Genomic DNA, 27847 nt, shown 5'->3' on the forward strand with positions numbered 1-27847 from the left:
GGATTTGGTATATATTGCCGATTTTTCATTGCGGTAAATATTCGTGTCGGCATGTGACCGAGGTGATAGAAAATACACAATGAAAAATAAAAAATCCGGCCATCTAACGATCTATAACTGCATCAGCAAGTAAATTAATGAAGCAGATAGCGTTGAATAAAACCAACGTTCTGCTGCAGATGGCACTAGTGGAGACCATTACACGAGTTCCATTCCAATCACGAGGGGGCGGCATCAGCAGGTCGCTATCGCGCATGGTGAATGTACGTCAATATACAAACAACAATCGAAACCAATGCGTATATGTATAGTCTACGATCACAGCGCACGGTAGTAGTGCTCGCTTCAGTTTGCGCACACCGATCGGTTAATTCGAGTCAGATTGAGCGTGCATCCAAAAATTTTAAATTGGAACGGTATTGTGCATAATTCAATGGACTAAATTGTGTTGTTTCTTGACCTTCTCAAGTGGAAGTTCACCTCAGTGCAATATCGTCACTTCCAGTTTATTGGTGTCGCTTATCAAAATCATCGATTAGATATAAAATTGAACGGATACGTCCCTTTGGGCTTTAATAGCGATAATTCGATACTATCATTATACGTGATATAAATATGCGGATCGTATGTAATAAAACGTCTTATAAAAAAAAATACTCTATTCAAATAAAAATATCTCAAAGAAACTGGAGACAAAAATAACTTAAGTATAAAACAATCGATTTAAATTTCTAAATTTGATTTCCGGCAGTTTATTCAAAATGCCATCATACAATCAAAAAATAGAGGTAGATCTAAATTCAAATGAGAACGGTGACTTGGACACCGATGATAAGATGAATAAAAAAAAGGAGACTAAATTCGTGGTGACCGATATCATTCCGAGCAGTACTCCAGAAGGATTGAGCACGGATCAGCTGATTGCGTATGCATTGAGAGATTTTCTGGGTTCCTCGGCCACAGTGGTCACTGGGCAAGATCCATCGCCATCTACTGTTGCTCAGCCTCTTCCTTATATCGATGAACACGTAGATGACGACGCCGCGCAGTCTGAGGAGGAAGCGCCTCAATCTAGAGATACGGACGAGGTTTTGAATAACGCTGCTTGCCGGCTGCGGCGGTGGCGAGCGGCGTCGCGGAAGTTACGTCGGCCTCGGATTATAGACAATTTGTGTACGACTGATGAAAAGGAAGGTGGTGCTAGCGTTGCCGGCCACACGGACCTGGCGGACCGCCTGCGGAACCTGGCTGCGGCCGGCAGCGTGTCGGCGTCGGCGGGCGAGCTGCTGTCGCTGGCGCCCCCGCCGCCCGCGGCCACCGCACCGCCCTCGCCCGGCTGCCTGCTGTCTCCGTCGCTGGCTGACCAGAGTTCAGCAGAGTATTTCGTAAGTGCATTGTTCTCAATCATCTTTAAGTTTCAACCTTGAAATTTGCATATATGCCAACAATCTCATAGATGTCAAAGTCAGTTAACACAAGGATTTTGTCTTTATGTCTGTTTTCTACAACAACTTTATCTCTTTATCATATCTGATAAGATAATATGATCACTCTATTTTATGGACTTCTCCTTAAATTGAACATATTATTATTAAATTTGCGATAAACTGGCAGTAAACGGGACAAACAAATTTGGCTGAATTTGTTTGTCCCGTTTACTGTTAAAGGTTTATGTAGCTACATAATATATCCAGTAGGTATATAAAAAAGTTAAAAGAAGACAGACACGTGCAATGGTGAAATAGATGCGTTCAATGTCAATAACTATAAAGAAATGAAAGAACATAAATCAAGCGCGCTTGACGCAGGTATCGCGTGATTGCGCGGCTATTTTTTTAATGTTTTTATTTTTATGTATACTGTTTCTTGATAACTTCGTTGCTTTATTTAACGTCATATTTTGTTTCCAATTTCTACAATTAATAGGTATCTTCAATCAATGGTACGTTTTTCTCGAAGCTTTATTAATTCATATCAATAATTAATTCCGTGCTTAATTAATTCCTTTAATAAATATTTTTGGGCCATTTTAAAGTAATTAATTTTAAATCACTATAATTAACAATTTGAATATATTATATGTAGTAAGTACTTATATATACATAAATATGTTTTATTTCTTCCCACCTGTAAAAGTACCTATCTATGTAGGTAGATTGGTTCTGGAAGTAGAACACTCGAAAATTGCTTTTTGTTTAGATACGAAATTGGAGAATTACCATAGTGACAAAAGCACCTTAAAAAGAAATTCGATTTTCCTCAAGTGAGTCAAATTTCGCCAAAAGTTTCATTAAGGAAGAGACATCGCATGGAGTGATTGACATGAGGTTGTCGAACAATGAACAAAAACATTCATTCATGGAATTCCGCGGCGAAGGGAAATCCTCAAGTCACGACGCCTGAACAGTTATTTGCATTTGTCAAATTTACAAATTTGGACAGGGCGGAAAATTACCCATTCTTTAAATTATTCTCTAACATCAAAGTTGATGTTTTATTCCTTTATGAAATTTTATCCAGTTGCCTATAATTTTGTTTAACTATTACTTTTTTCTACAAAATTGGTAAGTATGGAGTACTTAATGCCTAAAGAAAGGCCAATCACCGGCGAAAATTAAAGATATCATATTTTTCCTGTCCCTGTTATTGTCCTGGTTCTAATGTCGGTCGTAGGTATTTGGGAGTTTACTCGAGGCCACTGATATAATAAGTAGATAGGTACCTAATTATTAAATAATATTTTCTGTTTTAATTAAGTATAATTAAATCGGTGTTCAAGTTTTCGTCTGTATCATAACACGTATACCTAAAGGTCTACGCGTAGAATTAAAATCAGCCGTTGTTTTTCTGTCAATGACAAGTAAAAAAAAAAAACAAATAAACCCTTATTTCAATCTGATAAATAACATAGCAAAAAAAGCCAGATATTCTTTAGTAAACATTCATTTTAATCATCAAGGTCATCTATAATGAAGTTAATGTCACCAATATAAGAATTCTAATAATAATATAATAGGTATAAAGATTAGACGTTGATGTCACTAATATAAGGATTCCCGTTGAATGATATCCAAAATGATATCCGGCGACTAAAGTGTTAAATAAATAGTCTATAAAAATATATCCCTAACAATACCTAAGTTACTTGATTTTCTCCAATTTTACATAGATACCTGGATAAAATATGTATTTACAATAATGAGAATATGTGACATCTGTACGCTCTAGTGAGACAATAAAATATTTTCGTGTATTACTCATCTCTTAAAAATGTTTTTAGTATAATGTAATAAACAAGGCGACATTTTTCACGGAGTATTGAATCTTTACAACGTAATTTATTCTTTCTTCAGGACATTTCTTGAATAAACTTGTACTTATAGTTGTTACACGTATCACTCTAGATATCTACGACTTTTAGTAATTTTTGTAAACTCCTGAAGTTCTGAGTACCAATTTCCTGTTAAAATTTTGAAAAATTATGTAAAAAATTTTTGTTTTTTACCTACTAAGTTCGTTGAAATTTATAATATAATTACAATTCCGTAAAAAGCTTCTGTGTTAGTCAGCGACTGATGAAGAGTTCTGACCACCCTAGGCTAATTAAGATGATACGCCCTCGCCAAACATGTTATATTTGCAGAGCATTTACTTATTCAATAGCAATTAGTTTTAGTGTTTTGTCTGTATAGCAAATATTTAGGGCACATAGGTAGAGTGATGCTAGTAGTGCATGCGAATGTACGATTTTAGCGCTCACTGATCCTCACGCCTTGGGCTGCAGTCGAAAAAGATGCGGTCGTTATTAAAACACTCACCAAAGCAATCAAAAACTATTGTGTATAGGGAACAACCCGTTGATCCCTTACGCTGTAAGAATTTGCAAATAAATAAGTAGGTAAATATCAGAGGTATAACGTAATAGGTACCTATCTGACAAAAGCAAATTGTAACAAATAAATACAGAATACTCAATCCATGAATCCCTCTCGCAATTAGGTTTTGTGCACGGTATTTCACTGATTAGCAAGAAATATACCAAATTTTAATTTACTACATAGGTACGTGAGTCAGTTTCCTTGACAGAGACTATGGGGTTTATTGGGTTCAAGTTTTTTTAATATAATTTATGTGAAACATGTATTCTATACATAGAAGTGAAGTATTAATTACCTACATATTAAATTAAATATAAAATGAAACATAGCTGGTTTACGAGCCATTAGTCAATTAGGTGAAGCGAAAATTAGACGTCGGTACCACGTTTATTAATATTAGTTATTATTTTTTAATAATATTAAAACTTTATTGGATATCTGGGAGTGCCTGTATAGACAGACAAAAAGTGTTTAAAAACAAGTGTTTAATATTCCTGTTATGCTGCGATGTTACTTGATACGGTACGTAGTTGCATATTTTTGAAAACTTTGAACCAGTCTAGTAATAATTTTACTTATATTAATTTTAGTTTAGCTTTAATGTTGAAGTTAGTATAACATACTTACGTACAACGTACCTACATAACAAACAAAATGTTATTAATCTTTAGGTTATCTTGTTCATTTTAATAATTAAATTGAAATATTATGAAATAATTCTTTTTTAAACCTTCAGGACAATGATGTTTGCCGTAAGGTTATGACCTGATTAATTTTACTTATTATTGAACTAAGTGCGAATATTGGTGATTAGGATTCTTATTATGTAATAAGAATTCTTATTATGTAATGACAAGTTAAGGTACGCTGGTAACTATTGAGTGATTTAAAAATTTCATTACGTGCTATAGATGCCATACAAGTGAATTAAAATGTTCTAAAAAAAAGTTACATTCAGTATGTTTTTTGTTTACTTTGGTTTAAAATTCTTTACAACGAATTAAGTCCATCGTTCTAAAATTTTATTTGGATGCTTCCTCTTTTTCTTTCTTAGCCATAATCCTTCTAAACTGAGGGTACTCATTTTCATCTTCACTTTGCACGATTATCGGAATTATTCATTAGATCACGTATCCTCTTTGCTGATAATATGTACTCGTATATCTAAACTACTCAATACCAAGGCATCCCCATTCCCCATATTTATTATCATAACAATTTTATCACTACAGCTAGCGTAATCGGCTATCTCCGTTGGTACAGTCAACAACACATCCACTTCCCCAACATCATTGCAAATGTAATACTGGCCACTATTACCGCGGCATAAAGATGTAGTGTGACTTGACATGTCGAATGTACGTCACTGGCGGGAGAGTCATAATATTTAGTGAATATGTCAGGCTGTAGACGTCATCGGTGGTGTAATAATTCATATTATCATACTAGCCTGTTCTTTTCATAACTTACTCCATTGGCTCAGTGAAATGGATTGGTTCATAGCTGCGGGAACTAAATAATAGCATATGTTCTATGCTGCCTGATAGCTCGCCAGTTGATTAACAATTACCCTAACTATAACCTTACAAAGAATTTTTATAAATAACTAAGCAATCACGTCATTCCCTCTAAAAAGTAATTAAGAAGAATGTAAAGGTAACGTTGTAATTTGGTACGATTTTGATGAAAGCTAATTTGAATTTCTGATCTATAAAATTATATTGTATATAAATTATCCTATTAATAATTATATTACAAATTAACCTATTTTTTATTATTCTGTGAAGTATCAATAAAAGCCGAAACCATGTTTACATAATTATATGTTTCCTTGGACAACGATTGGGTGATGTTTCATAGTAGTTTTGATTTGGTTATTCTCAAATTCAGTGAACATTGTACGTAAATACTGCTGCAAATAAAACAGCGTTTACAAACAAAGGTCTCTTTCTGAAATGTGTGAATGACCTTTAGTTGCTCCTTGTATCGTCCAGCAGCGTAGGAGCACGCGGTGGAAGCATGAGTCGCGACGCTCATATCGATTGGTTCAACTCCGTCCGACTACTAGCGATTCAATTTAATCTGACCATTCGTCTCGCCACTCATAAAAACATCCACAATGGAACGTTCACGTACCGCCATTTTGATTCATTCCATTGTATAAGTACAAGAAACACAAAGTCGTTAAATTAATTTACACACCAGGCGCCACTTTTTAGTCAGACTTGATCTGTTTGTCTGGTCAATAGAGCCGTAAGGCTAACCCAAATATTTTAATAGATGAATAAAGGACTAGTGCAAACTTTGTTCAGAGTTTTGGAAATTTCCTAGGAAATTGTTCTTATATTTAACTCGAATAGACATTTAAAAGTAAAAGTATAACTTGGTTTACTTCACACCAAATAGGCTCTATGCTAACTTTCATTTCCAAATGAAAGTTATTCTACTTATAAAATGCAGTGCAAATAAATAAACACAAGCAAATGCAACTAAGGATTTCGTACAAAAATGTAATCGTCCATTCAGCCAATATTGTGTGAACAGACCATGTGTCAAGATACGATCATGATGTTGTCAATATAAACGTGATAGTGCAATGCAGCATGCCCCTTTTTTGTATAGGTAACTTACGAAATTTTGGTTAATTTATCCTTAAGGTTTAATAAATGACATTAAACCAACTAAGAAAAACATACTTCAGTTCCTAACTTAATCAATTTGACTTCCTACTCAAATTAATCTACGTAAGTAGGTAAGTTATTTATCTAGTGTATCGAGTATAGTTCATGGCTTTTACAAAAAGTTAGATACTTATTTTAATATTTTCTACTCTTAGCATAATTCCAATTCCTTCCTCAGCTGTTGTAGTATTTTCTATTATTTAAACCTAAACTTTTTTCTATGTTTGTGAACTAGATTTTTTATTTCCGTTTCTATATGCTACTTCAGGATAAATTTTGCGGTGCCAGAAACGTAACGGTTTTGTTATTTTTAAAGCACAACAAATTGTTTTGAACGTGTTTCCCGATTAGATTCACGAAACCCATTTATAAAAGAGTAATAATATTGGGCGTGTTTATCGACTCGATCTTCCTGTTATAGCATTTACAAGAGTTACAGTTACCTACGCCATAATGACGTATTTGGGTCGATTTGCTCCAGCGACGGCCGCGGCGTCTCCGTGCCTCAGAAGCGCGCCCTCATGACCCAAATTTTCGCAATGACGTCATCGAATGGCCACAATGTGGGTCGCAGCATGACCCAGCACCGCAGCAGGCGGAGTGCCTCAGCTTGGTTAGGAACGGAAACTTTATCGTATATAATACTATCGTTTCAGAAACACGTTTTTGTACATATTATTACCCTACGGACACAAAATAAATATATTGGAGAGGGTTAAAATTAAAAAAATATTCTAATATATTTACGAAAACAACAAAGCTATCATCTTGCAAAATTGAAAACATGATCAACAACTCAAATCATCAAAGAAATGAAATATTGTATTTATTGAAGCTATTCTTATACAAAAAGTTCTACATATATATTGAGCCTAAGTTGAGCACGTGAAATTTAATTTTTTATACTAATAAGTTTCTTCATTTATACTTTTGACTGTTTATTTTTTTAATTGGATGTTATAAAACTATTAGTAATATTTGTTCTTCTTCTTCATCCCTTATCTCATTTCATTTGGGGTTGGGTTTATTAGTGATAGGAGGTATTACAAAAACAAGTAATTGGTTTTCTTATTAGTATCTAGGTACCTTAATTAAAAAGTTATAGAACTAAATAAGCCAATTTGTTTCCTATTTTTAATTAATCCATCATCAAATTATTTTCATATTCCAGTTCCGTAAATGTACGTACTTTGTACATTGACATTTTAAGTAGGTACTTCTCGTAAAAGCATTTTCAGCATAAAATACATTGTCATTATGTTTTCATCCAAAAAAAGCATTCAGTGTAAAAGTAATTCGAGTGCTAAATTGGAGATCATCAGTCAAGTTTAAAAAATAGAGGTCTTACGCATAGAAATTGATATCAAATATGTGACACTCGAGCGAGACCTTTGTTCGTTGTCTATTTAAAATAATTTTATCTGCAAAACGTTAAAGTACAAGGTCGGAGATGACGTCAATAGTTACAAAGGTATTATTTCGTAAGTGCATTAACCATACGGTCACGTATGATTCGAGAAATGGTTTTCTAATTAATATAAAATCCTACGGGATCGTTTGACATACAATAATTGTGCTGACTAAAATAGCTGAAATTGTTATACAACATTGTGAAAAATTGTGAAAGAAAATTTAAACTAACTTTCTAATTACAATTTAAAAATTAATATGTAGATAGTTATGTTATGCACAACAATCTTTCTAATGTCTTCCATATTTAAGTTTATATCTACTAGATCAAAATGTTCTTGATCGTCTCTTTTTTGCTATCATTTACTTTATTTTTGATATTCGTATCCATACTGAAATATATGCACGTACAGTGGCTTTTTACAAATATTATTGGATAAAATTTATCATTTAGGTTTATAGATTTATGATGCAACGTTAGTAACATTAATTATTTCCCCTCTAGAATTACCAGTAATACAATGTATTTTTGATGAATTGATGATCAACAAATTCCCATTAATAATGCAAACAGGCCTTGCCGTACTGAAAACAATATATTTTCCTTATTTGATAACGTCAATTGGTTTAGGGAGGTATTTAAAAAACAGGAAAAAAAAACCCGCACACTGTACCTATATGATTCGTTATCTTATAGTATATTGTTTTATACATTTGTTGTAGAAAAAAATTGTAGTCTAGATTTCTGTAATTTCTACATTTAGTACAAGTATCTAATTTAAATTTTGCTCTCACTGAAGAAGATGTAAGAAATAGGATTTCATGACATAGTTAACTTTTTCTTCATTTTACAAATCTTTTTTCAAATGCATTTCTTTCACTTTACAAATCTTCTTTTTAGGGTTCAAGTCCAGAATGCTGTGCGGACAGTATTGGTCTGGAGAACGTCCCCGGAGGCCCGGCGCCACCCCCAGGGCCCCGGTACATGCTCGCTACGGAGGGCACCCTGAGGGTCTGCTGCTTCCAGCACACCCGAACCGTCGTCGTCAAGATCTTAGCTGCTAAATTCCTACGAAGATGGGAAACGCATGTACTCTGCTTAAAAAACGAACATATTGTCTCCAAAACGGTAAGATTTTTGATGACCTAAGACATAAGTTTTCCTAACTTAAGCCATAAAAATTAAGAAATTACGTGAAAGGTGTTAATCAATGACCTCTTTAACTTACATTGCGGTGATAGTATAATAGTCAATGTTATATAATAAATGTAGTAATAAAATATATTAAAGTATTAATTAGAAACGGAAGTAATGTTATGATTGTAGCTAAATCGCGATCGTTAGTTATAATTTTTTTATAAGTATATTATTAAAATTCAGTCTAATAAAATAGTCGCTTTGAGGATCAGGAACGGTGCGACATCTGCGAGATATTTATTCCGCAAACCAAATGTTTTCACTTACAAAGGAATATATTTAAATAGCCTGTAATCTCTTCGACATCTGTACAAATAACAATAACACATGTCAATTCGATGACTCATCATATGACGTGTGTAAGAGCAACTGTAGTTTCTTGATCTATTTTTTAAAATGTTATTATGTATAACAAATATAGTAATATGAAAAATGTATAAAGTAAAAGTTACTTGCCATGAAACTAAACAGTGAAATGTGTTTGTAATACTGCCAAAATGTAGCATTTCGCCTTTTATCTGTTTTTAGATTTATAAAAAATCTACAGATAAATAATCTCCATGTTATAGCTAAATATAAATAAAAAAATCCTGGAAAATTAAAATAGAAGAAACGATTTTTAGAAAATTTTGAAATTAACCTCCTACTAGGGATTATCTTATACCTACCTAGTACCTATACTAGACAAATTTCAAGCACTTTCCAGGGAAAGTTTTAATTAAGTTTAAAATTATTAATTTTCACAGAATGTCTGTGGAAGTCTGTCTTTAGTCCCGAATCTGTTAGTTGATTTGTAAGTATGTGTCTATGGGACGGGCGATATTAATATATAACTAGCGGCCTATCCTGGCTTCGCTCGGGTAAAACCCTAACCGGTAACCAGCTTATCTATTCTACAAATTAAGGATATCCGCTTTCCATGAAAGGTATGGTATAAGAAAGACACGTGGAATATTAGCGGGTTATTCCCATAGAACATAGCAGCATTCGCAGGCAGCTTCCGTTATCTAGCAACCAAGTGCTGGAACAATATTCCTCCACCTATTAGGAATTTGTCTTCCAAATATACTTTTATGTTTATTCATATTACTTTCACTATGCACAATATGTATATTTATTATATGATTAACACAAGATTGTACATACGTAACGCTGTACTGTTGATGTATACTGGCGCGTGGAAATGCTAACTCGGTTATAGCAGAAAACCAGTGCTTTGCTCATCTCAGTCGTGAGTAAAGAAATTCGCTGAGCTATGACCTTTTTGAATTGCTGCGGCGCACACCTGCTTAGTATTAGTTTTAAGTTTTATCAATTTATTTTTGTTACTTATGTGTTAATAGGCTTGTGTACGTTGAGTTACTTACCTATAAATTACCTATAAACCTTCCTCTTGAATCACTATATCTATTGTTGCGTTGTTTTAAAGATCAAGCATACTTACATCTACTTTGTTTTATACATGTACTGATGATATAAAGTATCTAAAACAAAGCGCCAATAGAAGACAATTCTCCTCTATCCTCTCAAAGCCAGATAAATAATTATTTTAAAAAAATCAGCATTTAACAGAAGCGGCATTCTAAGAAATTAATTAATATCTACATTTTTTAAAATAGAGCACGCTTGGCCATTTTCTATTATTCCCTACCTAAAAAATTGTTTTTTAAGCAAAATATTTTTTAAAAGATCTTGTAGCATTTAACACGTGACAACGTGCAGCAAATCATTGAGGAGATCCCTCGTCGGTAGCCGATCTTTGGTACACCATCAGGTCATGCATATCATAATAATGCATTATCATCTAAGCAATGTGAAAATAAAATGTCAGTTCAATCGGCTAAAGATCAAATAGTTTTAAAATTTGAGTTACCTACACAGCTTGTAAAAAGAAATATTTCACATGGATCTGAAATTTGTTATAATTAACTATTCCTTTAATTTTATAATTTTTTTCGTCAACAACAAAATAGCATCGACATTTTCACAGCAGGTTAGAGCAGACGGTTAGGTTAGACGAAATAGAGCATGTATTCATAGAAGTCTATACCTAAAAGTAGTTTATTTTTGCTCAATCATACAAATTGACCGATTAACTGGTAATATATATGTATTATATGGAAAGTCAAAGCATGTTCTTTTTCATAATATTTTTAGGGCATTGTGAAAATTTGGATAGTGCTTAAAAAGCCACCTTATATAAATATATTTTCTGTATTATAATTATATTTTCACTATCGACCTGTTCAGGCTTCACTCGGGTAAAAACATAATAATTTATGCACCTAAACCTTCCACAGGAATCGTGTGATTCTATATTGGTGAATATCCGTCCATGTTTTAGAATTTCATGCGAATAATAGGCAGAGACAGAGTACTTAGTTTTATAATATGTAAGATATGATCATATGAACTCAAATAACTTGCTCTTAGAGATACTGAAATTTAAAACTCTCAAGTAGCAATCATATCACCCTGTAATATTTAAATTAGACTCTAATTTAACTTTATCATGAACTCCACAACGAGGTCAATCCAAGATAAGAGTATTCGTGCGTCACTTGCTGCTTTGTATTAGCATATTTTTATTAGGAATCCGCAAACAGAGAAACAATGTTGTTTTTCCGTCTGTGAGGAACAATCTGAGGGAACAATATTATAAATGGTTGCATGAATCCGACAGAAATATCAAAGAATATTCAGTCATTTATCTCGTCTTGTTTTTTTATACCTTCCTAAAATTTGTTTAAGTTGTGGTTTGGAACTACTGAATTCATTTGTATGTGTCGAACCACACTAACCCGTGGATAATCGTAGAAGTGATGAGTTAAATTTACTAATTTTTTTCGCTGAAATACATACTAAAATTAAATATAAGACCAATTTTGGTTACACACCCCGATGCTTATATCTCTGTATTTCTTGGCACTTATTTACATCATAGTCTTACCATTAATTAGGCACTTATTATAAATTATTGAAATTCCATTTATTGAATATTACTAATTTTGTTTTACGTCAATTCCAACATAAAAATACGATGATTGTTAATTTTAGGCAAATAATTTTTATTACATTTTTTCCTGATAATGAATATTATCTAAACAAGTTATAAGCAACGTCATATATTTAGATATTCAACACTAAATTATAGTGTGAACTTGTTTCTGGAGAAAATGTAAACACCATCCGAGATCCGCGCACGCAGGTATATAAACGGAGGCCTGTGTTGAAAACAATTCTTTGACGTCATACAAACGTTCGATTCATACAAATCGTGCTCGAGGCAGTCGGCGGACCAAAGTACTAAAACGTACATGAAGTGGGTTAAAGTAACTAGGTAGCCACAATGTTATCAGTTTTAGATTAGAACGAACCCACACAGCGAAGCAGATAAAGTGTTATATTAGTTTATTTTGACGGCTATTGAATCGTAGCCACAACAAATTGTTATTTGCACAGAGAAGACTACATGCAGCCAAGACCATGTATAGTCAATATCAAAGGAGATCATTAATTTTGTTTAGTCTTGGAGGATTTCATTATGACTTCGTGGGTTGGTAAATGTCAAAGGTTCCCAGGACTGCTAAGAAAATTATAAATTTTAACTTTTTGCATTTGACCCAAAAATAATATTTTTTTATGCCAAAAAACACCAAACTGCATTATAACTCATGTAAAATATCTCGTCATTTATAGCGTTGTGTGTATTAAAGAGCTGTAATCCATAGCAAACGCAGATATTTTTAGAATTATCACGTGGTTACGATTACTACGTATGTACGGCTAATGTAGAAATCTTTATACATTTTGCTAAATATGGATCTATATACGTGTTGTTACAAAATTTCACAGGCTCATTGAAGGCTCAAGCCTCCCTTTGGAAAATATATCTTTATATATTACGAAGATATTAAATATTAGTGAAGTTGATATATAATTTACTAATTACTTACCGTATGGCGAGTGTCCGATAATAAATATTTGTTCGCCAAATTAACATGGCGGCGCTACGGACGTGTCTACAAATATCAATAGATCGTGTTCGTGCATTAGTTTACTTGAAACCTATGAATTGGGGTTTTATTTTTCTATTTTGTCCTGGATGACATAGATCATACAGCACATGCTGACTCGTAGAAATGAGCATAATAAACTAACTAAATCAATCATGTCAATTAATGTGCCAGCTGTTTGTCCTCCCGCGCAGATTATAAAAGTTAATGGTGGGCTTTCTTTTGTTTATATCTGACAATTCCAATTCCACTGTCCCGTCATACTGCTGGAATCACAACTCCCAGCTTTGTTTACCCCGTTACGGATAAGGACGTAATACTGTATCGGTAACTAAATTATTACTTCCACATTAAGACCTCACACAACCTTGCTTAAAAATTTAAAAATTCATTTTATACCGAATTGTTTTTGAATAAGGCTATGTAACAGATACGTCATTGATGACGTTTCAGAAAATATGTAACGTACCTAACTAACACGTTTCACTTCGACACGCCCACTAATAAAAAAAATATTATTTTAAGACAAACATTCGTTCTCGCTAACCATTGTTCAAATGTGTATTGCCTTTCGAAATATTTTCTACTAGCTTTTGCCCGCGGCGTCGCCCGCGTGAATTCCTCTGCGGAAACGCAACAGATATGACTTTCATGCAAACTTTCACCCCCATTAATATCATTTGGGGGCTGATTTAAAATAATATAGCCCATGTTTAAACGGGGTCTTGAAATACGTGCATACTACCAAATTTCAGCAAATTCAGTACAGCGGTTTAGTCGTGAATGCGGAACAGTCAGTCAGATTTTCGCATTTACAATATTAGTATGGGTGTGATTTACTAACATTATTGTTATAATAAGTACGTGTAAATATAAATACTTTATTTTTCCAACAATCATTAATTTATTTACTTACTAGGCTTTTTCTGTAGATTTGAAAAAAAAATGTCTGTCTGACTAGACAAAGTTAACGAATGATAAAGCTATTACAGAGAGAGTAATTTTCTATGTTTACGTTGGGAAATAAGTAAACATAACAGCAAAATACCTATACATAGGTAATTTTCAGTTTGTAATTGAAGCAGATCAACGAAAAGAAAATAGGTGAATTTTGCTATAAAATGATAAATATCTTAGCGAAAGAAAATATTTATAATGAAAACATATTTTTAATAAAATGTATCATATTAATAAAAACATATGTAGCAAACCTTACATACCTACTAAAATTCACAGCTTTATGGTTTGTGGATGGAACCCTAAAACAATTGACGTCAATGCGAACTCATTTACAAAGTCAAATAGGTACAACAGCTCATATTTTAATTGGATTATAATATTCCTGTTTCGAATGTACGTACGATGGAGTCGTGTATAAATTCTAAAATCTGCTAAAATTAAATTATATACACAGATGGATCTATGACATGACATACGTGCACTAAATCAAGAAAAATTAATTTCAGGAACTTCGAGATTTTGTGTGGAAAATAAAGCTTATTTTTAAAAGTGCTTACTTCGTTTATTAGCTGAACGGAAGGTGAGAAGTGCGGATGAAAGAGAAAACACGTGGAGCCTGGGATCTTACGCTACGTTTGGGCTGAGAAAGAAGTTAAAATTGATTTCACTAACTAAGCTTGCGTGTTCATATCCTCTGATTCATCGCCTTGTTAGACTTTTGAACTGCCTTATACAAGTATAAAACGTGAAAATCTACATAAGAGGTAGCTTTTTAAACAATTTTTTCATAATATAGGTACATGGTTTGGCAAATGTTGAAATGGCTATTTCAACAACTCCAATTTTTTTTTACATGAGTTGAGTTTGAGACATATTTACGTATTTATGAATTACCCTAAGTAATGTGTTGTGAATGTTATTACCTAATGGAGGTTTGCTTGTGTAGGCATCTTTGACGTTTTGGTATGCATCAACCATCAAACCAAAAGAATGTACATTGTACAATGAGTAATCAATTCTTGTTTTTGTCTCCTCGTATATAAGTAAATGTCAAATGACTTACCAAAAATCAATTAAGATGTAAAAACGTAAATGGTTTTTCCAGATTCCTATCATTTACCTATCATTTTCCGCTTGTTAGTCGGTTTGACATTACGTTTTTTACAGATAAAGATAGAACCTGTGTAACATTATAATTATATATTTTAACAATAGAGATAGAAAAATAAAATTGGTAGGTATTTCTAATTTTAATGAAATATTTCACAAACGGTCTGTTTTCCCTTATACTATTATAAAAAATGTAATGAAGTAAATCTAAAAATACCATTCTGGCGTCCTTTAAAGTTATCCAATGCATGAATTTAACTTCAATGCAGTGGAATATATTGTATCTGAATCTTGAATTTCAAGTATGACGTCAGTCGTTTTACGCTCCAAGCGGTATAAAATAGGGGGCGGGTCGCCCTGCCCGGCTCCGACGACGTCACGGGCCGCTCCGAAAACCTTCCTCCTCCACGTCACGTTTACAAACTGCGCTTCCTTAGTACAGCTACCGGAAATATCATAATAATCTGAGGTACAGCACTGAGACAATAGATTGCAAGCCGATGTTTATATTTTCTTTGTGTGTATTCGAAGGGTGTTTTAAAATATCGAATGTGCCAAATTGAACATTAATGTTCTTCTTCATCTTTTCTTGTACTTTTGCCAACGTCAAGGTTGAGAATATTGCATGACAGAAAAGGTCCCTCATTTCTGTCGGCATGTCTAGCAGTAGTCGTTCCAAAAAGCTAATCTAGTTTGTGGCGTTGTAGTATTGAGTACCTATTATTTAAAGATATGAAAAATTGCATGAATCAAATTTCAGAATATATCCTTCGACTTTGATACGCAGGAAGATATCACTTGTATTTCGCGATTATCTATCGAAAATACTTACGTTGAAAAGGACCATCGATTTGAAATACGTGTCGATGGATGTAGATTGATATGTATGTACTCGTAAATTATTTATTATACTTTAAATATATTTTCAAAAAAATTAAATCTTCTTTAAAAAATATCTTCTTCTTAAAAAAATTGTTAAGATTAAAGAGAAAGTCTATTATTATATAAAACAGAATCATTCGAACTAGTTGAGAGAAGTGTTAAATTAGACTATCAAACGTACGGAAAAATGTTATTTTCGAAATTTGGAAAATATTTTAGAATCAAGAATCCAGCACATACCTACGTTTTTGTTTTGTATATTAGTGGACAGGCATCTTTTGTTTATACAGAACTTAGAATCTTTATTAATCTTAAGTGTACACATAAGATGCCTACTTACATAAATGCTCATAAGGAAATTTCCTAGCTGAGCACAAAGCGTGGTTACCTAGTGGACAGTACACCCCTCCTCCCGCTGACCTAATTACTTTCTCGTTATCAAATTATACAAATTATTCACGTGGCGCGATCTGATATCGGAGACAGGAGCTTGTTATCTGGATCTCGTTACTTACTTCACCTTTAACCTAAGAACCGTTACAAAATATAAAGTAATTAATAAAAATATAAAAAGAAGTAATAAGTATTTAGTTTTCGCTCTCACCGATTCGAATCGGACTTTCACGATTCAGCAGGCCAACTCTTGAGATTGATTCAAACTTGATGTTGATCTCGATTCGAACTTTTCAAAATTTCGTTCACAAAACGACATTCTCGAACTGAGTTGTGCACCGCACATATCAATATTTTTCAGGTGCAGTGAACGTCTGTTATAGGAACCTAAATAACTGCTACTGTTATTTAAAAAAGTTTAAGCATACTTTGTTTTGGCTCGTTCCGTCGATGCCAAATTGTAAAGTGGCTAAAACATATAGGTACTTTATCTTTTTTATAAATAACAGCTTATAAATATAATTATATATATCAATAGGTGTTATTTGTTTCAGCCTTCGGGATTACTAGAGCAGCCATTGTCGTACAGCTGCATGCAAGAAGTTTACTGCATATCAAGGTGGGATTCCGCCAGAAAATATTGCCTCAGGATTGTAATGCCGAACGGTTCCCTTCTGCTTCAGGTTGGTTTGTACTTAACATTGACTGAAAACAAATTACTTATTTATTTAATACTTCAATTAGTGATATATATCACTTATGTATTTAGGCATCTAAGTCATTGGCTATTTAAAAATAACTAGGTATAATAAAAAAGATAAACCTTTATACAAGTTCAGCTAAGGTAAGCTTTTTTCGCTTACCGGCTGTAGGTTACGTAAATATGTGAACGGACATATATGTATAATTTGGGGTTTCCTTTTTTCGCATAACTTATTTTGTCCTATTAACTTAACACGACTTAAGTATTTAGTTCTTTGGCATACGGATTAAAGTGGCGTACCTAAATAACTTTTAGGTTAGGTTAGTTATGAAACCATTATGTGTAAGAAAGTTATGCTTAATAAATTAACATTATGTTATAATCTCATAATACAGTTTGATATATTATATTATGGCTTAAAATTTTATGCTTGAAGATTCCCCGCGTATAATTTAACGAAGGAAAAAATTATATCAAATTGTCACGGAAGCGAAGCCTGTCGGACCAGCTAGTTCTAGATACAATAGGTACCTAATATATGAAATGAGGACGACTCAAGTATTTTCATCGGCAGCAGGAAACCTACGGAGAAACCACAAGCGAGATTGTGTTGCGTACCTATTTGTTTTCTGCGGTCGAACACGACACTATTTATTTACATTAAGTACATAGGCTTTACAAGTACTAATTTATATTATAAATAGGTACTTTAGTATACCTATATTCAGAAAACCTATATGAATCAATTTCTTAAAAAAGCATTTAAGTGTACCTAACTTGAAAACAAGGATCCTTAGCTACTCTAATTGATTTATCTTTTTGCTTCGGAACTTTATGGTTTTTTACATTAAAATACTTCAATAAAATTTGGTTCGAAGGCGTAACACAACCCTTGATAATATTAATTGCATTGTTAGAAGTTTAGGTAGGAATCAGACACTTATGAAATCACCATGGCCATGTTAAATAAATGAATTGTATTATATTTCCAGGCTAATGACGCCTATACGAGAGACCAGTGGTACCATTCCATTGTCTGGAGGGTAAGTACACTTTGCAAGTCGACTTTGTCAAGTACTTAAACATAAACTCTTCATAAACCTGTTATTCAACTTTTTCTTCAACTTTCAGAGAAACATAATAAGATACAAACATTTTCTCACAAAGACGATGAGAAAGGAGGTTGTTATGAAAGAATTAAAGGTAAGAATAAAGAAGGATATTTTACTTATACTAGGTAAATAAATAAAATAATAAATAAATGAATAATAAAATAATAAAATAATAATAAATAAATGGACAACAGTCAGCGTCACACTCTAAGCTTTTATAGGATACACATAGAAACGAACACAATGAACCTAGAAATGTAGATCTGTGATCTATTTAATAGTTGGCTAATAAGTATGTACCTGAGACTTTAATAATTCTATATTTTTCAGAACATGGTTGATTTCGTAATGACGACCCCCTTGCAAGACGATAGCGTGACTCGGGACCCCCTGAAAATACTTACGGAATTACTTTCCCAGGTTAGTCTTGACATTTGATATAGACAGGTGAAATTATTTACACATACGAATAAAAAAAAATTATACAACATACATTTTCAATTATGCCGAAAAATAAAATGGGGCTATCAGTACCTATTACTGATAATATGTGCATAGTCAAAACATAAAAAATCGAAATCCAAAATGTATCAAAAAAAAATTTAATAATTGGTTATACTTAGAGTGTGCCAGCTTATTACTACGCTTCATAGTAAAGGTAGGCTCAGTGCAGCGGTTCACACAAAGTCGATTTTCATTGATAAATTCTGGCAATTTTTTTAAATCTTTTTTTTCTTATGCCAGGGTTGGTCATTACGCGAGAGCGACAGAACACGATCGAGTCGAGAAACTACGTCCATAAATTCATTGATATTTTGGGATAAACGCAAACCTCAATAACTTTGGTGATAAACGATAATATTAAATTTTTATTACTAAAATCATACACATGTTTTTATAGGGTCTTTACTTTATTTTTTTTGGCATAATTAAAAATGTATGGTGTATAGTATGTCGTAGTGCTATTTAGTAGATTTTTTCTGTGAATATTGTTTTATTCAGTCGTTGACACCGCCTCATTACTATCGTGTGAGTAAATTTTATAAGTACCACTATTTCATTACAATATTATTATGAGCAAAATGGTAAAATAAAGATTTAATTACTTTCTTATCATGATTGACGTGAAAAGCTAATTGGCTATTTAAGCACGATATAGCTAAATGATGACTTTTTACACTAGTACACAATTCACATCTATGACGTGCCCAGATAATAACTTCGACTGACGACCTAAATGTAAATATAATTTTGTTTATTACTTTGATGCCTTCTCTATATTTGATTATATCTAGTTAGCCGCATACACACTTGTTTATCCTTAAATATTATATAAAAAAATCCCACAGTCTCGTCTCTCTGTCTGTATGAAAGCGAAAAACTACCGGGTAATATTGTACAGTTTTTACCAATAGATAGATTCCTGAGAAATGCTTTGTAGGTATAAATTATTATGTTTATTTCCGGGCGAATCCGGGACAAGCCGCTAGTACATAGGTACATATAAGTGTTACAAATAAAAAATATTGGATTGTAATTATTATACTTACTTAATCCATATTGATATGGATTAGCAAGTAAAGAGAAAATATTTGTATTGTGTTTCTTTGTTTATTGTTTGTAATAAATAAACTCAAAAACGACTAGGGCTATTTTGATAAAATTTGGCATAGAGATATAAAAAACCTTAAGAAGTAATATTATTACTTTTTAATAACATAGGTTTCCATCCACGATTTTCGGGGGAATATATGCCTAATTACATTATATCATGTTTATATAAGTTAACGATACTTACCTACTCATCCCTCTCATTACGAGAATATTTAAGTAATCTATTTACTAAGTTAATCTCGTGATTATTCGATTGAATAACGTTAAGTGCCCTACAATATAACTACTTAATGAATTAATCATCACGTGACATAAGTCTGCTCATCAAAGTCGATTTCTATTCCTAGACCTTTAATCACGCCCTTTTCGAAAAAAGTCTTAATCTGGATTTACTTATACTATTCAATCACAATTAAGTGTAGTTTTTCATTCTTAAAATGTGCCTAATCTTGCCTAAAAAGAGAAAGCGCTAATTTTATTAGTGAGATGTATTTCAAAGACACAATTTTTTATCATTTCAGAATAAAGACAGTCCAGATTGGGAGGAGTGGGCGGAGAGTACGACGAGCGTGGCAGCGCCGCTGTTAGCGGAGAGGTGCGCGAGCGGCGAGCTGTGCGCGTTACTGGCGCGGCTGTGTCGCCGGCGGCCGCGCGCCGCCCCGCTGCCCGCTCTCGCGCCGCCCGTGCGCAGAGTCCTCACCCGAAACGTTGATTTTGCGAGAGCCCCTGAAGCGAGGCGTCTAGTCAAAGATTATATCAGGTATTTATTTATTTATTTAAATTCTTTATTCAGTACAATCTACAATATCCAACAACATTATAAAACCGCACCACAAAAACCTCGCAGGGTTTATCTGGGCATCGGCGAGTCCCTGTTATTATATTTAGGCAGGTAATATGTTTTCAACTTATTCTTAAATGTTTTACTATTCAGTTTGTACATAGTCTATAGTTCGATAGGCAGGTTATTTAACAACTTTAAATAAAAAATATTAAAAAAATATATATTAAATTTTGGTAAAGGTTCTGGTATTTGTGATTTCTTGATTTCGCACATAATCTCAACAATGATTCATCACTATCATATCTACGTCGTACGTACGTCGTATTCGTATTACTTCCTCATGGCTGAGGGTTGTGGTCATTAAATGGAATAAAGCACACAACGATTTTCTTGGCAATATTAATGCAGTGGTTTGCCATGCCTTCTCCATTTCACACATTAGACAATAAATTATAGACTAGAGTTCAGGTGTCCTCACAATGTTTTCCTTTAACGAAAGCGGGTGGTGGTCTATGAAAACTGCTATACTATATATATAATCAGACTAGTATACAAACTTACATGGCATTAGTAGGATTCGAACCTAGGATCTTATGGGGCGGGCGTCTTAACCATTACACCATCACCGCTTTATTAAGTATCACTATCATAAATTATTCTTAATTGTATTTATTTCAATAAATAATTTAACAAGTTTTTTAAGTTTCTAAGGTTTTAAATTATATCGGTGAAGGACAGCTAGCTATTAAGATTCGGTAATTTATATGTAGGTCAAAGACAAACTCATAACAGGTTAAATTATTTTTAAATAAGTCAAAAATTTTAATTAGCAGCGGCGTTCATAAAGTCAGTAATGGGTTAATTAGTTTAGCCATTATATATAACTAATAGGCGAATGAATTAGCTGCATTGACGTCAATGACTGGTAATGGCTGCCTGTTGCATTTTTTACCAACTTTTACTCGATAATTTCCTGTTTTGCCTTGCCCTTGAAATAATCTCGTCACGTCGTCTGGTCGTATAATCAGTGGCTTGAGTACATCAAAACGGCTTTAATTAATAAAAAATACTTTTTGTCAAACTTCCGGTTAAGAGTGAGTCTGATTTGTGCTTTGAGGGTTTCTATAAGTTAATGAAAACGCACTAGTAATTAAGCATGTATGTAGTTGTTCGATTTTTACTTGTATTGAAACCCGTAGATCAAACTTCGAAATCTGTCCAATATTTTTGCATGAAAGGGTAGCAATCATCCAAACGAACATCCATTCTAAGGATTCTTACAAACGTTTACTTTTATAATTTTAATTACATTAGGATGATGGATAGATATAAATGGCGATAAACAGCTGTTGTAGGATATTAGATAACAATCTCACTTATTCACTTTACTATAAAATTAATGATTTCATGGAAATTTAATTGAGTCAATTTCCGACACATTGCATGCCTTTATCATTTTGTAAATATACGAAAGTAAACCGTGAAACAACAGAATAAACATCTTCCTCAAGATAACAGACATACGTATTTCCTGTTGGTTGTTATTAATTTAATACGTCAGTAATTGCTATATGTATAATGTGTCTTATATATATACTTATTTGTATATGTATGTCTTATTGAGAGAATACATGAACATCTTTCCTTCATTAAGTAATTTACGTTTTTCTGTAGTTTGATGTACTGTGGATAATGGATGATGTTGAACGAAGGAAGATTACCAGCTGAGATCAAAATGTTGATCACAGATAAGTATGAACTATCAATACCATACGTATTTTCTCGCACGTAACGTATTTTCTCGCATGGTGGGTCACTCATGCATGACTCATGTTCCTTATCTATCCATTCATAAGGAAGCTCTAGCCCCAACATTGGAGACATGAAAATAGCTATGATGATGATTTTTTCTGAAACCTATGTTTGTCACCCAGCAATTTGGAAAAAAAATTATGCGTTGATGTCTTTTGTTTGCAAAGACAAAATAGTATGATATCTACGTAATGTTATACATTCTAAGTTTATTATGGCAACAAATTAGGTATTAACTTATGTTAAGTCAATGATACGTAAAATAAACTTATTTTAATAAAATACTGAATTGACTTTCCGGCAGTGCGCTCAGTGCCCACAACTCCGGCGCGGCGTTAGTACGTCGTTTTGTGGAAGTAACGCACGGGAGTAGAGCGACGTGTCCACACCCGCGCGCCGCGCCCAACTTGGCGGCTGTCGCGCTGGCGGCCATCGATGAGCACTACCGCGACTACTCGATGCCGCACCACTGCGATGAACGAGAGAAAGAAGTTCTTTGTTTTGCGGACATTCTAGAGCACATGTAAGTTGATCTTGCTAGAAGTCGAACGAATGAAATTTACATTTTCTTAGTAGTATAGCTGTAACGTACAGCGATACGACGTACGACATCCTCTCCACTTCTTCTTCTTCTCCATTTAGATAGGTATAAAACGTGACGTCGTATGGTAATGAGACTGTAAATTCGACTGGTGTGGACCTGTGTAGTAAGTATATACAATGGGCCAACCTGTGATGTACAGTTACATGGGGAGGAGGGCACGTAACCTTACCTTTAACAATTACCAACACCTATGTTGGAATTTATGTGTTACGAAGACAACGCAAAGACGAAAAGTAAATATCGACGAATCTTTTAATTGTTCATTTTTGGATTTATCTCTAGCAAACTGAAACATTTTTTATGAAGATTTAAAAAACAAAGGAATATAAATATACCTATCTTTTTAAAAGTATTTATTTTTCTAGGTGTGAATACGAAGATTGGTTGGTCGTAGTGGGCGCAGTGCTGCAGCCAGTGCCGTTCTGCGCGGGCGCGCTAGGCTGCCCGCGAGTGGCCAAGCGTCTGCAAGGCGTGCTGAACGCGCTCGCGCACGACGCGCGCTGCGCCGCGCACAGCTGCCTTGCGCCCGCGCGCGCAGCGCGCTCGTGCCCGCCCTCGTGGCTGAAAGTAGCGTCTCCTAACAACCCTCAACTGGAACTTCCGCAACAGCAACTGTGCCAGCTTTGGGGAGATATGGCAAGGACTATTTTACAAGCTTTTTAATTTATGTATGTCCCTGTGTCTCGGGTTGAATCTTGCAACTTAAGTTGGATGTAGTTATCTCCAGCCGATTGAGCTGAAATTTTGTACACACGTTTAGTTTGGATGATGGATTATGCTATCATGATAGGTGTGGGAACTCCTCAACATTTTACTCCACGGACATTATTTTTTTGTCACACATGGAACGCAATAAGATCTCTATGACAAAAATAAAAGCTTGTGTCTTAAATGACAATTTTGTAAAAAAAACTTTTCTGTTTTATTCAATGGAACTTATCTAGTGATACAAAATAGATTTTTTTTAATAACTACTTGAGTACCTATTAAGTTTATGCTTCATTGCAGATTGGAAGTTTACTACGGTGTTGCAGTAAAAGAAAAAGTTTTCTGCAAAGTCTAAACAAACAGTTGCCAGATTTCGTCCTAGTCTCATTAAATGAACACGTAAGTTTTGAGAAATTGTTCTTTTATGTTATTCGAAATAGATGACGGTAATGCTAAGTAGAGTAAACCAAATATTATTATATTTATTTTTTGCAGCCATCAGCTTTAGAAGCGTTATGTTTAATGCTCGAATGGGAAGTGATTACCGGAGAGCAGACGCAACTAGAAATAATAGCCGCATTGCAAGGAACAGAACTAGGTCAAAAATATTATAAAGACTTGTGCGAAAGGCAGAAAAACCTCGAGAGGCTGGTGAGTAGCTCCGTAACTTTATAATCTTCTGGGAACTGAGTGTATCTAAAACAGTTTTTGATTTCAAAATGTCAGTATCAATTACAGCAATTCATAGAATTTATGGTCACTTTCCCGCTTCCCTGAACAGTAGTAGATTGTTAGGCAAAGTTTGAAAGAATCAATCCCGAGGTATTGAAACGGCCGAACGTAGTGAGGGAGGCTATTTCTATTAAAAAGTTATAATTGAAAGTTTCGCCGTGCAGCTCCAAAAAAATGCATAAAGTCCATTCAAATTTTTAAATCATGACACACTAGTTAATATACAGTGCAGGCCGTCGGTCTATGATTTTTTTAAAATTCATCTGGCTGTTAACAAGACCACAGCATTTCTTTTTTGTGTGTAAAGCCGAAAGCCCAACCGACGAATTCTATTTTTTAAAGTCAAAATGTTATTTTTCCCAGCAAGCGGAAGGCGGCCCGCGGCGGCTGGCGCTGCCGGTGCGCGCGACGGACGCGGACGTGGGCGCGCTGCTGCAGGCCGGCGCGCTCGGTAACCTCGAGTGCCTCTCGCTCGCCTTCACCGGAGTCACCAGCGAGTGTGCTCACCACCTCATCAAGGTAGGTATTTTATGAATGTCTTTATTTGCATTTGATAAGGGTACATAAAAAAGTTTTACAGTAGGTATATGTGACGTTCATGAGAAAAGGTTTGCCTAAGGAGGGAAGTAAGACGTTTCACTTGCTCATTTATATAAAAGTCCTCCATATTTTTTTCATCAAACCGATCCATTATCATGGAAAATTAAGTTAATAAAATTTAACTGTAGGTACCCGTACAGATTCTGAGCGATGAGTTCTAAAGAAAGATCAAATGAAATTATATTAGGTAGGTGTATATTAGGTGCCACTTTATTATCTAGTACAGTTTCATTTCATTGATAATTTAATTTTATAAGTTGTTTTCATATAGATCTAGAAAATTGGTTGCTCCTGTGCCTTGTCGTGACAATGTGTTAATTCATGCACGTTATCTTGCGTGGTGGTTAACAAATATATACAAACTGAACTAAGTTATTGACTGCTTCATTTAGGTACTTACCTAATGTCTGTTCCAGTTGCCGTCCCTTCGGTATCTGAACCTGTGGGCGACCAAGTTCGGCGACAGCGGGTTACAGCTGATTGCTGAGCATCTACCTCGCTTGCAGGTCCTCAATCTTTGTGAGACGCCGGTCTCAGATGAAGGGATCGAAGCTCTGTCAGGTAAACAGCCCCAATATTCGAGTGCCTCCAAAAGCTACTTGGACGATACAATCGAATAGGTACTTAAAAGTCTCCAGTAACTCTCGAGTTTTAGTTCTATATGTTTTTACAGGGCTATCAAACTTGCGCCGCCTAAATCTGAACAGCACCAAGCTTTCGGCGGAAGCTTTCGATGCGCTCCGGCAAAAGCTTCCTCTGCTCCAAGAATACGACATCCGTTATACTGAGGCCTGGTGACAACAGCCATTTGTGCTGTCTGTTGGCTCGATCACTATCGAAGAGATACTCGGAAACTTTGACAGCCTAGACGCAAAACGCGCTCCGCGATAATATACCAAAAGACGTTACAGGACAACCAGACACATCTATGATGGTCTAAATGGAGTTTTTGCGATGCACCATGTAACGCGATAATATAGCTTCACAGCATTTATCTTAAAGTTTGAATCTAGTTTTATAGCAGTCTCTAGTCGATTATCCTTTAAGAAAAAACAAATTTGCATTCCGTGGAGAGAAAACAGGTCTCAACATCCTTATTATGAATATGAATACAATAATATGAAACTTCTTATGTTGATTCTATCTACTGTTATTCTTATTAAGAATGCTTTGCATTTTATGGTAGACGAAGGTAAATCTTTACACATAATAGTCACCCAGGTCAAGGTTTTTTTCTTATCCTGGTAGTTAAACTGTTGAATTTCAATAAAAACTAAATTAAATGTTAATTACACATTTACTTAGGTACCTATGATTTGGTATAATCAATAGAATCAACATAATTAATCGGAAACGAAATATTACCTACGTAAATTATTTAAATTACGAGAGATCTTATTAATTAATAACGCACATTTTTTCATTTTCTTATGTTTTAAACTACTTACTGACTAGTCTACATTAGAACCAAGGGCGGCTTTAGGCTATGAAGCATCCGTATGGACAATACCCTCTCTCTTGTAATAAATACTACGATCGTCTAAAGAAATACAAGGCGAGTGTATCTTCGGCGCTTCCTAACACATTGCGCCCGGGCGCAACGCACCCCTTAAAAAATAAAGCTGCCCCTGATCTAACTTCGCACTCTACTGAAGTGGCTTCGCTTTGTCGCGTCAGACAAGGGCTATCCAGTCGTCTCCTCTCTCTTTACATTCGAATTTATCATTAGCATATCTAAATAATGGATTTTAATTTAGATTGTGAATCTGGTAATATTAAAGTGGATATAAATTACTGTTAGTTTATTTATTGTCGTGTATAGAAATGCATTGTGTAAAATTATGTTAAATTAATAAAAACATGTATTCCAAGGTAGGTAAACTGTAAATTGTGAGCTCCTGCTCTAGATTTTTACCAACAACAAAATTAGAGAATGCAGATATTAAAAGAGATTAAGAAGGTATTCCTTTGCCTACGTGTAACAGTTTATTCTTTCTTTATATCACAGAAACCGTTCCGCTTAATTGATTTATCTGAGGGGCATTGTGAACGGTTCGTAAATGTCGTGCGTTTAAAATATTATATTTATTTAATGCGATAGAAGAACCTTAATGATTTTATTAGACAGATTACATTCACCTACTTATATGAATATGATAGGGTTTATCTAGGTTTAACGGCCTATAGGCATAAACCTTATTTGAATGACGTTTTCCAACGGCCAACCGGGTATGAAAAAAACGTCGAGTTTTCCACTGTAATGTATTATTATTTTAACTTATTTATTGCTAATTTTAAGTAACTAATTATAAATAGTTTTATCTATACTTTAGTGTGTACAGATGTATGAGTGTAAAAAACTACAACTATTTACGCTTAACCATTAGTATTGTTAGAGATAAGATTTTATGTAAGAACTGTAGGGCTGTGAGAAAAAGTACCAAGCCGAGTGTATGGACATTGTGGAAAGTTTGTTAATTAAAGGATTTTACTAAACGAAAAAAAAAATATACGCGTAGAATATATTTCCCCCGTCATTTGCCCAGTAGTCAAAGTAAGTGAGGCTATTGATTAACTGTAAATAAATCAGTTTTCAAAGATTGAGATTCATGCCCTTAACATAATGAGGCTGGACATCCAATCTTATTAC

The 27847-nt window shown here is 34.1% G+C and overlaps 1 protein-coding gene across 1 annotated transcript; it reads left to right on the forward strand.

Annotated features, from left to right (window-relative positions):
• The first annotated feature begins 285 nt into the window (after positions 1–285).
• On the forward strand, positions 286–27713 carry LOC128680950 (C-Maf-inducing protein-like). The gene is made up of 14 exons (XM_053764470.1): positions 286–1385; positions 8871–9098; positions 17083–17211; positions 18224–18274; positions 18363–18434; positions 18674–18763; positions 20479–20717; positions 22858–23076; positions 23523–23793; positions 24166–24264; positions 24361–24516; positions 24961–25116; positions 25614–25758; positions 25871–27713. Exons 1-14 carry the CDS (start codon positions 762–764, stop codon positions 25993–25995), a joined length of 2604 nt encoding a protein of 867 aa, XP_053620445.1. The 5' UTR covers positions 286–761; the 3' UTR covers positions 25996–27713.
• The last annotated feature ends 134 nt before the right edge of the window (positions 27714–27847 follow it).

This window comes from Plodia interpunctella, chromosome 2, assembly GCF_027563975.2.
Source record: "Plodia interpunctella isolate USDA-ARS_2022_Savannah chromosome 2, ilPloInte3.2, whole genome shotgun sequence".
Taxonomy (NCBI): Eukaryota; Metazoa; Arthropoda; class Insecta; order Lepidoptera; family Pyralidae; genus Plodia; species Plodia interpunctella.

Excerpts from the sequence above, each read along its gene's own strand:
- LOC128680950 (XM_053764470.1), top strand. The coding sequence starts at position 762 with ATGCCATCATACAATCAAAAAATAGAGGTAGATCTAAATTCAAATGAG. Across the intron at positions 18,435-18,673 it reads TTGTTATGAAAGAATTAAAG|AACATGGTTGATTTCGTAAT; the intron begins GTAAGAATAAAG and ends TATATTTTTCAG. Across the intron at positions 24,517-24,960 it reads AGAAAAACCTCGAGAGGCTG|CAAGCGGAAGGCGGCCCGCG; the intron begins GTGAGTAGCTCC and ends TATTTTTCCCAG.